At 50.1% G+C, this 13,739-nt stretch overlaps 1 protein-coding gene across 3 annotated transcripts in view; it reads right to left on the bottom strand.

Annotated features, from left to right (window-relative positions):
- TRIM62 (tripartite motif containing 62) overlaps window positions 1-8,417 on the bottom strand; it is a 30,745-nt gene extending 22,328 nt beyond the window's left edge. For 2 of the 3 annotated variants that reach the window (XM_081057844.1, XM_081057846.1), the window contains exons 1-2: window positions 8,333-8,417; window positions 7,365-7,896 (exon numbers count right to left, since the gene is read on the bottom strand). In XM_081057844.1, the coding sequence (XP_080913970.1) occupies window positions 7,365-7,772 (408 nt within the window). In that variant the 5' untranslated portion in view covers window positions 7,773-7,896; window positions 8,333-8,417. Of the gene's footprint in view, window positions 1-7,364; window positions 8,253-8,332 lie in introns of all 3 variants that reach the window. The other variant, XM_081057845.1, reaches the window with a different exon arrangement.
- Between the last annotated feature and the right edge of the window lie 5,322 nt (window positions 8,418-13,739).

The following is a 13,739-nucleotide window of genomic DNA, read 5'->3' as shown; positions in this document are numbered from 1 at the left end:
AGAGAACTGGTCAGGCAGGGACTTGCCTGGAGTGTGCAGAAGTAAGGGCCAGTTGGGGAATGGCTGAAGCCAGGTATGTGGCAGGGTGTGGAGTCACAGGCTGGAAAGGCCATGGGGCTCGCTGGGTGAGGGTTGGGGGTAGAGGAGGCTTTGGAGGGCAGCCCGGGCCCTGCAGGGGCCCATCAGAGCTGGGGCAGGGCAGGAGGAGGGGATGGGAGTCACAGCTCTCCACAGCTCTTCCTCCGAAGACAAGAGCAGAGTCAGGGCTGGTGTAGACCAAAGAAAACAATTATGCAAATATGTCACCTGAGAGGGCTCCCATAGATTTGGAGAGGGCCGGACTGGGACAACAGCTATGGGGAGGACAGAGCCAGGGCTCACATGTCCTCCAGGCCAGACCTCCCCTCCTGAGAAGCCACTCCTCTCCCAGCCCAGAGGACAAAGCCGCTACAGGAAGCCATCTCCCCTTGGCTTCAGGGACTCTTCTCAGCCCCCTCACTGATCAGTGTCACCCAGTGGAGATAACATGAACTCTGGCATCAGAAAAGTCTGGGTTCAAATCCCTACTGCACGACCTTGGGCAGATCACTTCTGTTCTCAGGGCCTACCTTTCAGAGCCTTTATCTAGTCCGGCTCAGGGATTAGGGAAAGGAAAAAGGGCTGTTGTGTGGATTCAATGCCCATAATAGTACTTGGCACAATGCAAGTGCCCAATAATTTTGGCCAGCGTTTTTTTAGAGTTATTATTTCTGTTGTCACTCCCCATCAGATCCTTTTTTGTCTATAAATGTCCTGAGGCCCCCAACTTCATCTCTAAGTTTCTACACTGTGACCTGTGCTTATCTGTCAAATGGGAATAAGAGCCAATCACGGGGTTGTGATGAGGATTAAGTGAGACAGCACCTGAGAAATGGCCCAGTGTGGTGCTGGCACATAGTAGGCGCTTAAGAGCCTCTTGCCTTCTCTATGCCCTGTACTGCTCTCTCTTCCCTTCTCTGACCCAAGGATGTCAGAAATCTTAACAAGGAAAACTGAACTTGCCTCTCCTTTTTCCTTTCCCTCCAATCCGTCTTCGATGCCCAGAACCCAATGCTGCTACTCTCGATAGACCTGAACTCTTGTATATCTTTTCTGTCTTTGAGCCCCAGCCCTCCCTGTCCACTCTGAGCCTTGTGGTTTCTGGCAACCTCTCCTGGCTGCTCCTCCAGCTTCCCACCAGGCTCTCCCACCAGTCCACCCCGAGCAGACTGGAACAGGCCATGCTTGCCTGCTCAGACCCATTCCTGGTTCCCCAGAGTCTCCAGGATAAAGTCCAAACTCCTTGGGATGAGGGATGGTGTATACAAGGTCCTTCTCGAGCTGGTGGAGACTCACTTTCCCATTCTCCCCTCCCCTCACGCCACAACAAGTCACCTGGACGTGTGCTCACTTCCATGCCAGCCCCTGATCACCAAGATAAACTGAGTGCAAGTTCCACCTTCAGTGACACTTAGCAGTTTCTGAACCTGTTTCCTCATTTGAAAAATGGAGCAATGAGACCCAACTCATACGGTTGCGTGAGAATTGAGAGAGGGAGAGAGGACCACAGCAGGGCCAGGGCCAGTCCATTCTCTCCTGGGCCCCGCAGAGGCCCTGGCCTTAGGATCCATAGCACGAATGGCAACTGAAGAAGTTATTGACTGAATCCCTGAATCCAAAATGCAGCCCACCTCCAAGTCTTCCACACCCACCCCAAGTGTCCAAGCAGAGCTCAAGGTCCCAAAGGTAAATGGTGCGATGAAAATACCACTGGATGAGAGTCCAGAGAGCTGAGTTCTGGTCTAACCTTGGGCAAGTCAGTTTCCCCATCCGGAAAGTGGGGAGAGGGTGGAATTGGATGGTTTCTGAGGTGTCTCCCCAACTGGTGCTCCTTGAGGCAGTTAGAGCATTGGTGAGGAGGGTGAGTTCTGAGCCAGACAGACCTGGGTCTGGATCCCAGCTCTGCCTCCTACTTGCTGTGTGATCTTGGCAAGTTACTGAACCTCTCAGCCTCAGTGTCATTATCTGTACATTGGTGCTGATCCCAGTCCAGCTCAGGGATTAGGGAAAGGAAAAAGGGCTGTTGTGTGGATTCAATGTCCTTAATAGTACTTGGCACAATGCAAGTGCCCAATAACTTTGGCTAGTGTTTTTTTAGAGTTATTATTTCTGTTGTCACTCCCCACCAGACCCTTTCTGTCTATAAATGTCCTGAGGCCCCCAACTTCATCTCTAAGATTCTACACTGTGGCCTGTACTTAGCCAAGGTGTCCTGGATGAACTGGTCATTCCTGGCTGCCCACAGATCCCCTGTGAAGGGGCAGTGGAGATGCCAGCAGCCAGCCCTGGGTTTGACTCACTGCCAGCCTCGCCCCCATGAAGGCTGCTGTTTGCACATTAATCCTGACCTCTGGGAAAAATAACAGCAGAGGCTGCTTCCCAGGACACAGAAAAGCTGGCTGCCTCCCCATCGACAGTACAAAATAAAGTACCTTCGTATCTGTTATTTCTTTGGATAGCCAGCAACTCTCCCTCCTACACATGAAATAGACCGTCTTGTTCCCACTTCCATTTCCCAGGCTGGGAAAACGTGCGGAGAAGGCAGTACTTTCCACTTGGGTGGAGGACGCCAGAGCCAGGATTTGAACCTAGTCGCCTAACCCTGTTCTTTCCCCAAGTGGCTGCCTTAGCGTCTCTGAATCGCCACGCCCAGCTTGCCAGGGCTCCCATCCAAGGCTGATCCACCGCTGTCTCCCTTGGCACGAAGGAGGCCTTGGGAAAGGCTCCAGTGGTCACATGAGGGCTGGAGGGGGTGGCTGGGTCTGAATCTGATCCCTTCTGTGGAGGTTAGGAAGCTGAGATGGTCAGAGCCAGATGCCATGCCTGACCAAGACGACATCCAGCCACCAGCCCTCAGTGCATCAGCTGGTCCAGACAATCTGTGTCCTTAGCCTGACCCTGTGCTGAGTACTCAAAAGACAAAGACGAGCAGGGTGGGGGGGACGACAACTACCCAGCCCTCAGAGGCTATGAGTGGCCCCGTCAGACTGGCTTCAAATCCTGTCCCTGTGATTTACTAGCTGGGTGACTGAACCAAGTCACTGCATTCCTGAGCCGCTGTTTCCTTATCTGTCAAAGGAGCAAATTACAGTACCCACTGGACAGGTTGTTACGAAGATGAAATGAGGTGATACCAGAAAAGCGCTTAGTACAGTCTTAGGCAGTGGGCTAAGGCTCAGTAAATATTGGCTGAGAAGCCCCAAACCCTGCTGATCCAGATGCAGCTCCCTCCCTCCCCTTTGCCCTGTGGTCCAGTGCTCCGCAGTGAAAAAAGGGAAGGCATGCACACACGTACTCTCAGACACATACACTCACACACACGCTCACATGCTATTTGCACAATTCCACAGAACTAGAAAGCAAATCTAACCATGTTTTTCTATGAGGTGGGGTAATGGGAGGATTTTAACTTTTATATTATCTGCATATAGCTCCGTTTATTATGCTGATTTTATAATCAGAAAAAATGAAGATATTTAAACACTGTCAGGTGCTGATCTGTGCTAAGCACAGTATCAGGCTCTTCTGACGCTGCCTCCCTCACCCGTGTTACAGACGAGCGGGTGGAAGCTTAGAGAAGTGAACTGAGCTGACCGAGCACACACAGACTTTCGATGATGACGCCAGAATCGGACCCCAGTATTGGAAGCTGGAGAGTACACAGCTATTCTGCTTGGCAGGTAAGGGAAAGCTTCACGGCGGAGATGACATTTGAGCTGAGCCTGGAAAGCTGAGTAGGACTTCTCCAGGGTTCTCAACCAGGGGTGATTTTGACTCTAGGGGAGATGTGAAATACTTCGGTTGTCACAGCTTCTGGGGAGGATGTGCTACTGGCATCTTGTAGGTAGAGAGAGGCCAGGGGTGCTGCTAAACATACAATGCACAGGATTTCCTTGCACAACAAAAACTCATCTGGCTGTAAATGTCAACAGTGCAGAGTATGATGTAACATACTAGAGCTGTTATTATTTATTTGGTGCTTACTATGTGCCAAGTGCATTATGAAGTTCTTGCAAATTAATCCAACCCCCTTACTCCCATGCTATCAATGAGGGATGTGGGTTCAGAGATGGTAAGTAACTTTCCTAAGGTCACACAGCCAGAAAATGGTAGCGCCAGGGTTGCAGCTGCCTGAGTACAAAGCCAGAGCTCTTAACCTTTCTGCTCTGCTGCCTCCAGGATTTATAATAAATGTCAAAGCTCCAGGCCAACTGCTAGGCGGGGTGTGAGGGGTCTCCAGCTGAACCCAGGTGCAGCCTTCTCTGGACTGGAGGCCTTGGGCAAGGTCCCTCCCTCCCCTCTGTCATTTCCCCATCTGTCAAGTGAAGGTTGTACCAGATGATCTCCAAGGCCCTGCCAGCTCTGACTGTTATTCTTCGGGAGAGAGGCCCAATCCCAGGCTCCAGGAGACTGCAGCTGGGAGAGGAGGGTGTGTGACGTACAGGCTCAGCCTCATTCCCAGAGCATAACTAGCTAATGAGCCCTACTTCCCCAGGAGAGAGAGGCAGGTGCGGGGAGGGAGTGGTTTGAACCTCACCCAGGAGCTTACCTCTCCAGTGGGAAGGCATGTTTCTCTACCACCTTGTTGCCAAGCCCAAAGGACGCACCAAAGCCAGCTTTCCTCAGGCAAGAGAGGTGGGTCTGGGCATTCTCCCAGCTGGGCACATGAGTTCTCACAGGTAGGAGAAGGAACGAGAATGCATGCTGACCCAGCCCCTACCATATGTCAGGCGTCTCAAACAGCAGGTTCGTCTCAGGTCAGCCTCATGAAAATTCTGGTAGGAAAGAATCATCCTGACCTCAGTTTACAGATGGGAGCATCAAGGCTTACATGTAGTGACTTGCCAAGTTATACAGATAGTGCTGAAGGAAGGTTTGGAACGAAAATGTGTCTGACCCCAGGGCAGTACACTAGAGGGCAAGTGAGTGGCAATTTGGGTTTCTTTTCACCCAAGAATGAAAGTGTTTCAATAACACTTGGAGAAAATATACATTCAGTTTCTCCTGCATTCCCCAGGACAAGGAATGGACTACAAAAAACCAAAACACAATAATTCTGATTTCCTTGTTTGCAGGCAGGGGAACCAAAGCTCCAAAGGCAGAGAGGCCTCTCCAGCTAGAAAATCAGACAGGGAGAGGAGGAGGTGAGCGGCAGGGGAGAGATCTGGCCCGGGTCAGGCTGTGCTTTCTGGCCCAGATCTCTCATTGTCTGGCAGGGTAACTTTGGGTAAGGCACATCACCTGCCTGGATCTCAGTCTCCACACGTATGTCATGAAGAAGTTGGACAGATGGTTTCAGACACAGTCCCTTCAAACTCTTACAATCTGTGCCCAGTCCTGTCAAAGGTTCTCTCCTCTTCCCTGCTTATGTGACTTCATAGATGGGGAGATAGGGAGACGGGGAGACGGGGCTACCAGTGTACAAGGAATTCTGGCGGTGGAGGGCCAATATTAGCCTTCTGCAAGCTCCCAGAGCCCCCAACCATTGCTCTCCATCCTCAAAGAGCCAGACTGGAAAGGAGTCAGTTGTGGTTTTGGGATGAATGGGAGAGTGAGGGGGTGATGGTGAACCTGGGGCCATTTCTCCTGGGACCAACGCTCATATCCATGGGCATCTGCCAGGTGCAGCTTGACTCACAGAGACACAAGTGTAAGCAGAGGAGGGGAGCCTACAAGATGGGGCACAGTAGTCATTTAGCTTCTGCATAAGCAGCTCGAGGGCCTGAGAGCTCACTATGTCCCAGGTTAGTCCACTGCATTTTCGTAAAATGTTTGAGCCAAAAACCTGCTTCCAAAGGCTCCACAGTTTGGGCAAGCTCAGGCCAAGGTTAGTCATTCATTCAGTCTTTACTGACACGTGCTTTTGGACAGGGCCTGTGCCAGGCTTTGGGGCCATAGACATGATGAATAAGAGACTGTCCCTGCTCTTGGGGAACTGTGTGCTAGACTGGTATGCCAAGGCCAGAGACATGGGCTGCTAGATTTAAATGGCTTAGCTTAAGAAAAAGATTCCATGTTCCAATAAGCTTGAGAACCATTTTATTAAACACAGTAAAATGAGTTTCTTTGCTCTGAGATTTCTCCAAGCCTTTAATATGCAAATATACACTGAGAATCCTCTAAGAGGTGTATAGAGAATATACTCTATTTCCCTAGCACAGCTGATCTTGAAACACACTTTTCAAAATATCATATGTATTAACAGAGAACATTAGGGGAAATGTAGCTCTAATGCTATTTTTTTGGCCAGTGGAGCTTGGGGAACGCTTACTCATAGAGGATGTTTGAGCAGAGTTTTGAGAATTGAGTAGGAGTTAGTGAAGATGGGAAGGTTTAAGGGATACCAAATACAGTCCTCAGCTGATTATGCTTAGGTTGTACCATGCATGTACTATTTCCTTTACTCCTCAAAGCTCCTGATATGGGTGACAGAGCCAAGGCAGTCATCGAAAGCCCCTGTGGAGTCCTAGAGGACCACTCCATCCCTTCTCCAATCACCTCACCTCAGGGTCTTATTCTACAAATTTAGAGCCTTCGAGTCCTGACCCCCCCCCCCAACCTAGGTTCTATTCTGGTTTAAACCCCAAATGGTGTTTACAGTATCTACACTGGATCCCAGCCTTAACCCCTCACACACCATGGTCTAATCTTTGGCACCCAATCCCACCCTCTCAGCTGTTTGCTGGCCCTACTTAGACTCTCTCAGATTTCATCCTGACCCGCCCAACAGTGTAGTCCTCGTGTTGTCCCCTTGGTCCTGGTACACACCTGACTGAGCCCCGCCCCACTGGGCCTCCACGCCTGCTGCTCAGCTATTCCATACAGTCCTGACCAATCCTCGGATGGTGGCCCCGTTCCCTGTCTAGCCTTGGCATGTTCCCATCCCAATCCCTGTCTTTGTCCCCAGCTCTGTCCTAAACCGTTTATACACGGGCCCTATCTCCAGGTCCAGCCCCCACAACCCCTGACAGTGGCCCTGCCCTTATAGAGCTCGGATTCAGCCCAGTCTCAAACACTGCCCCAGCCTGTACCTGTTCCAGCTCTGATCTCGTTTGTTCCTGCCATCCCACTCCATTGGTGACCTCTTCCCAGCCATGGACCTAGCCCACTTCGGGTCTATCTCAGACCCCACCCAAGGCCCCGCCTTGTATCAATTCTGATAGGGCCCTGACCCTGCCGGCGGCCCCGCCCCTTGACAATTCTGACTGGGCCCCGCCCACGGTCCAGCCCTGACTCCGCCCCCGGGCCGGCCCCACCCCCTGCCCCAGACCCGCGTGGCTGCTCACCTGCAACTCCTCAAAGGCGTCGTCGATGCCGGTTACCTGGTGCTGCTCGTGCAGCGCGGGCTCGTCGCAGAAGAAGCAGAGCAGCTCGCGGTCCGTGAGGCAGAAGAGCTTGACCTTGTCGTGCGCCTGGCAGGGTCGCGCGGCGCGGCGCGCATTGAGGATGGCGTCCAGCGGGAAGGCGCTGTAGCGCTCCACGATGTTGGCCAGCTTGAGGCTGGGCGCCAGCACCGGCTCCGCAAACGTGCGCCGGCATTCGGGGCAGTCGCGGGCGCCCTGCGCCTCCTGCCGCACCCAGTGCTCGGTGATGCAGCGGCGGCAGAAGTAGTGCTCGCAACCCAGGCTCACCGGGTCCTGGTAGATGCTCAGACAGATGGAGCAGAGCAGCTCGTCCTTGAGGCTGCACGCCATGGCGCCGGGGGCGGCGGAGACAGGGGCCTGAGACGCAAGGGGGCGGCGGAGCGAGCGCCGCGCGGTCGGGGGCAGCACCGAGGGACGGTGGTGGGCAGCAGGCCGGGAGAGGCAGGAGCAGGCGCTACAGGGGAAGGAAGGGGGACTGTTCGGAAGGGCGGAACGCGAGGAAGAGGTGCGGGGCCGAGACTGCCGAAGATGCGAGTCCGGGAAGGTGGTCTCGGGGTAGTGGGTGACCTGGAGCGATGGGTGCTGGAGGGAGGGGGCCGTGGGTATCTAAGGGAAGGGACTCCTGGCAAAAAGCTTCTAAGAGAAGGGATAATCCGAAGGAATGGGTGCTGGGAGAAGGGGATCCAGGAGGGGGACAGAGGCCTTGGGGTGGGGGTTGAAATCCCGGGATGGGTGCGGTGGGGGGAGGGGGAGAAGCTAGGGATAGGGAATTCTGGGGCGGGGGGGTGAAGCCAGGCGGAGCCGCTGTCCCTGGCAGAGAAGAGGAGGGGTGCGATCACGTTCAGCTGCCCGATCCCGACCCCAAGACCCGGCCCGGCGCGTCTCCTTACCTCCGCCGGCTCAGCGGCCACTGCTCGGGTCCTAACGCAGCCTCTCAACCCGGAACCAGCCGAGCTGAAGCTGCCGGCAGCCGAGACTCCCTCCCCGCCCCCGTGGGCGGGACCCACGAGACTCCGCCCCCCAGGCGGGTGAGGCAGAGGAGGGGCGGGGACGGACCTCCAGTCGTTAGACCCCTTCCCTAACCCCACCATTCTCCCGCTCCCGGGGGAGCGAAATCCAGCTGTTCCTTCAGAGTTTTCACATGGAACAACATCCAGATCTTGCTTAGGGTTCCTGCTGCGAATGAGGGGCGGGTCAGCTAGTTTGAGAGGCTAATGAGTAAAGGATCATCAATTTGAGGATTTGGGGAAAATAATGTATTAAAACAAACAAGGATATGTTGTGTAATCTGCACTGAATACAATTTTTGCATAAAATATAAAGACAAAACTTGAGAAATACCCTGCTTGCTTAGAGCAAGTTGAAGACCCTCACATTCCTAAGTCCTGGTATCCCGTTTTCTCTTCACTTTCTTAAGGAGGGCTTGGGGGAGACGTTTGGAAAGCTCTGGCCCTGGCTAATGTCTGACCCAAGGAGTTGCCTCCATTCAGCAAACATTTCTGGAGTGCCATATTTGTGTACGTGTGGTGTGGGGTGGGGGGCCCGGTGGAGCAGGAGAGCTGGAAAGAGAATAACAGGAGACCTTGTCTTATATGCCAGATGGAGAGGAGATTTCTGGGCAGAGGGGACACAGCATGTGCAAAAGCACGGAGGCATGAAAGGGGAGGACACTTTGGGGAAAGTGCAAGTAGTTCTGTACTGTTGGGGGTGTGGTGGAGAAGGGACCTGGGTGAGGTGGAAGGTGGTGAGGGTCATGGTAAAACATTTCCTGAAAGCACTGGGCTTTCAAACAGGGCAATGACCTGGTCACATGTGGGTTTCAGAAAGTCAAGGAGATGCAGACGGGCCCTTTCTGATGTGTCTGCATATGTACGGTGCTCCTCACACAGTAAAGGTGTGTAGCTGGAAAGCAGTAGCAAAGATATGGATTGCAGGAAGAGAAGCTGGGCACCCGTTAGTTCACTGCTGTCATAGTGCCTACAGGAGAGGAGACCTGAACTGGGGCCATGACAGTGGATAAGAAGAGAAAGCTAGGGTGTTGAAAGTATAGACACTGTAATTTGTAATGGATTGGATGTGAAGGTGAGAGAGAAGGAGGCATTGAGGTGGCTCCCCAGTTTCTGACTCCTCCAACAATGTCTTCAGTGGAGTTAAACTTTATTGAGGTACGATTTAAGAAACAGCCTAAAGTTTAATGTGTTGTTTATGTGTCCTCCATCATACCATCACCTGGTCCCTTATCTCCATCATTGCCAGAAACAAATTGGCTGCTCATGCAGCAGCCATTCCTCAACTATTCCTTGCAATCAGAGCCCTGTTTTTGTTCAGGTGGTCCCTTTCCCCATGCGACCAAAAGAAGGCTGACCCCAGCCCACTCCAGGAGTGAGTCCCATTTGGTCCAAGTCCATCGTGATGGTTGCATACCTCTTGCCAGTGATGGTTTGGGCTTCCCTGAGGCAAGTCTTGTGAAGGCAAGTCACGTGAGGCAAGTCTGGCCTGGAAAAACAGAGGGGAAGCCTATGGCTTCTGGCAAGGGTCTCTTCATTTCTAAAATTAGCATACCTCCTTTGCTGTGTGTGGATGTAGCTGGTGGTGATGCTTGGAATTGCAGCAGCCATCTTGTTCCCAGTCTGAGGATGCAGCCAACATGTGACTGCATCCAAGAGAGTCCTAGGGAAGAGGCGCTGGTGCTCTGATGCAGAGCCTAGACTTTTGGATATGTGAGAGGATCCATCTTCTCACTTAAACAAATTTAATAGCCATGTGTGGTCACCTGGCAACCAAAAGAATTCTAAATGATACACTGATATGCACCCCCATATTTATTTTTATTTTTTGTAAAGAGGGCAGGGTTGCCTTTATTGAATTATTTGAAGTGAAATGAAAAAAAGCTTGACATGGATGAAACAGTGGACTTCATTTATTCAACGTGTAATACGTCCTCCTCTTCTGTAGCAACATAGTAGCTGGAAAAATGACTGGTTCGCTAGAGACCCTACTTTCCAGCTGCTCTTGCAGCTGAGTGTGGCTTCTTGACTAAGTCCTTTCCAATACAATGTAAATAGAAACAGCCCTTCAGGCATTTATTGATATTGACTCTGGGCAGGCCTTTTGCTAGGGGATGGAATAAACTATAAACTATGACCCCTTACTTCAAGGAGCTTTCAGTCTAAAGGGAAAACAATAAGAAATTCTTATCAAGCCCAGTAGGGTATACTGAGCACTCTCACATAAATTATTGCACCGGAGTCTCATAGCATTCTTAACCAATAGATATTATTATCCCCATTTTATAGAGGAAGATAGTGAGGCTCAGAGAAAGGAGATGTGGTGGAAATTACTAGTTGTCCACAAAAATCCCTCCTCCTCTTCTTCTGTAACAAAATAGTAGCCAGAGAAGTGGCTGGTCTGACAGAAACCGCACTTTCCAGCTGTTCTTGCAACTGAGTGTAGTTTTGTGACTCTTTCCAATATGACGAAAATAGAAATAGTCCTTAAGGCATTGGGCTTTTGCTTTTCCATGCTCCATTTCCTCTTCCCTTGAGTTGGAACACTGATGTCCCAGGGACCCAGCTTCAGTAATGCTTCAAAGGCGCTGACACAGCAAAGATACGGAAGGAAACTGCGTTCCTGAATGACTACATGAAGTGGAGCCACCCACTAATGTGGACTAGAGAGTGAGAAATAAACTTCCTTTTCTACAAGCCATCGTGTTTTGGGTCTCTGTGGCGGCAGGTTAACCTTCCCCACGCTACGCTGTATCTCTTTTGAAAAGAGGCTCTGATACGAATTTATGCTATTGTATGAATCTTTTCAGTAGCTAAGCTCCTTTTAATATGTAGCTGCAATCTCTTCCAAGGTGTATAGAATATGGTTTCCTCTGGCTGAAAGTCACAGCCTCTTTGGCCTTTCATAATACTTTCCAGCTTTTAGCCTTTTCAGCCTTTGAGCTATTCTCCTGACCTTACCCCATCTCAGTTGTTAAAAAATAAAACAAAACACCACAGGCCCCAAATGGCATCACTGATGCTAAATGCCCAATGTACCAAACCTAGATTTAATACCTGATATAATTGCAGTTTTAGTCTCTCCCAGAAACATAATCTTTTTTTTAAAAAAAAGATTTTATTGGGGAAGGAGAACAGGACTTTATTGGGGAACAGTGTGTACTTCCAGGACTTTTTTTTTCCAAGTCAAGTTGTTGTCCTTTCAGTCCCAGCTGTGGAGGGTGCAGCTCAGCTCCAGGTCCAGTTGCTGTTGCTAGTTGCAGGGGGCGCAGCCCACCATACCTTGAGGGAGTCGAGGAATTGAACTGGCAACCTTGTGGTTGAGAGGATGCGCTCCAACCAACTGAGCCATCAGGGAACTCAGTGGCAGCTCAGCTCAAGGTGCCATGTTCAATCTTAGTTGCAGGGGGCAGAGCCCACCATTCCTTGCGGGACTCAAGGAATTGAACTGGCAACCTTGTGGTTGAGAGCCCACTGGCCCATGTGGGAATCAAACCGGCAACCTTCAGAGTTAGGAGCATGGAGCTCTAACCGCCTGAGCCACCGGGCCGGCCCAGAAACATAATCTTAATCAACCAGTATGGAATTTTCTGGTCAAGCACGAGTAAGGTAATCTGTCACATAGGTCCTCCTCATCCCCCATAGAAAGAAGAGGTAATCTACCAGATAAAACCCTTCCTCTTCTCTTCACCCAAAGAAAAGATGTCCAGGCCCTCAAATAATCCTTTCTCTTTCACTAACAGCTCCCTTGCCCTACCCTTCTTCCTATAAAATCCTTCCATTTTGTACAACTCCTCAGAGAACCCTTCTAGTTGCTACATGGTTGCTACCCGATCCATGAATCACTTAATAAAACCAATTAGATCTTTACATTTAGCCAGTTGAATTTTGTTTTCTTGAACACAGTTAAGATGCAGAACACTACACTCAAACTGTTGGTTATATTTAAGTTTGTCAAGTCATTGCTCTTTGTGGGTCTGTGTTTCCCCAACATGATGCAGTTGAGGGCTCTAAAGCTTGGCAATCCTGCATGCAGTATATGTCACCTGCTTCTATTCGTACTCTAAAAAATAACATCAGGATTATTATTTTTTTTTTCTTGAAAACTAACCAAGAGCTGTTGCTGCGTGAATAAAAAAGGAAGACCCAAGTGCACACAGACTTACAGACATGAACATACACAGTCATACACAGGTGTTCAGGCATTATATGCAACGAAAACCCTGTAGAATTCAGCAATTCTGAATGTGTTTAGAATTATGGGAGGCTTCATCATTGACATTGTATAGCTCTGTTTATTATTTAACGTTTTAATCAGAAAAAATAAAGACACAGTTGATTCTCATTATTCATGGATTCCGTATTTGCAAATTTACTTACTCTTAAAACTTACTTGTAACACCCAGGTCAGTACTTGAGATGCTTTCACAGTCATTTGTGGACATATGCATGCACAGAGTGCTGAAAATTTAGTTGCCCACCATGCATGTTCCCAGCTGAGTTTGAACAAGATGGCCTCTGCCTTCTTGTCTCAGCTCTCGTGCTGTAAGCAGTATTATTTTCATGGTCTATTTAGTGTCATGTTTTTCCCATTTTTGTGCTTTGTTATTGGTGATTTTGCTGTTTAAAATGGCCTCCGACCGTAGTGCTGAAGTACTGTCTAGTGTTTCTAAGTGCAAGAAGGCTGTGATGTGCCTGAGGGAGAAAATATGTGTGTTGGATAAGCTTCATTCAGGTACCAATTGTAGTGCTGTTGGCCACGAGTTCAATGTTAATAAATCAACAGTACATATTAAATAAGGTGTCTTTAAACAGAAACACACATAAAACAAGGCTGTGTATTGATTAGTTGGTGAAAATGTGGCCAGAGGCTCACAGGAACCTAACCCCGTATTTCCTCAAGAGACAATGATTCAGTATTTACTATTGCAGTCTTTGAGGCAACTTTATAGAACAGAACTGTGAATAATGAGGGTCGACTACATTTAAAATTATTGTGTTTAACAGCATCCACCTATACAAGGTACGAACGCCCCTGTCCCTTTCATCCAGGGAACATTGGCTCAGGCCTGCTGAAAGGTGAGGGGTGGGCAAGAAAATGAAAATTGATTGAGTCTCCTGTGTGCCAGGAGTCATGCTAGGTGCTTCATGCCCATTCTTTTGTTTAATCCTCACAACTTGACGTTTTTCTTCCCCTTTGCAGATGAGGAAACTGCAGCTCAGAGGGGTGACGTGACTTGCAAGCCAGAGCAAGGCTTTTCCACCCCAAACTGCTGGAGAAGATTCCACA

Source organism: Rhinolophus hipposideros (genome assembly GCF_964194185.1).
Source record: "Rhinolophus hipposideros genome assembly, chromosome: 8".
NCBI lineage: Eukaryota > Metazoa > Chordata > Mammalia > Chiroptera > Rhinolophidae > Rhinolophus > Rhinolophus hipposideros.
The sequence above is the reverse complement of the archived record's forward strand: the minus strand, read 5'-3'. Positions and strand labels throughout refer to the sequence as shown.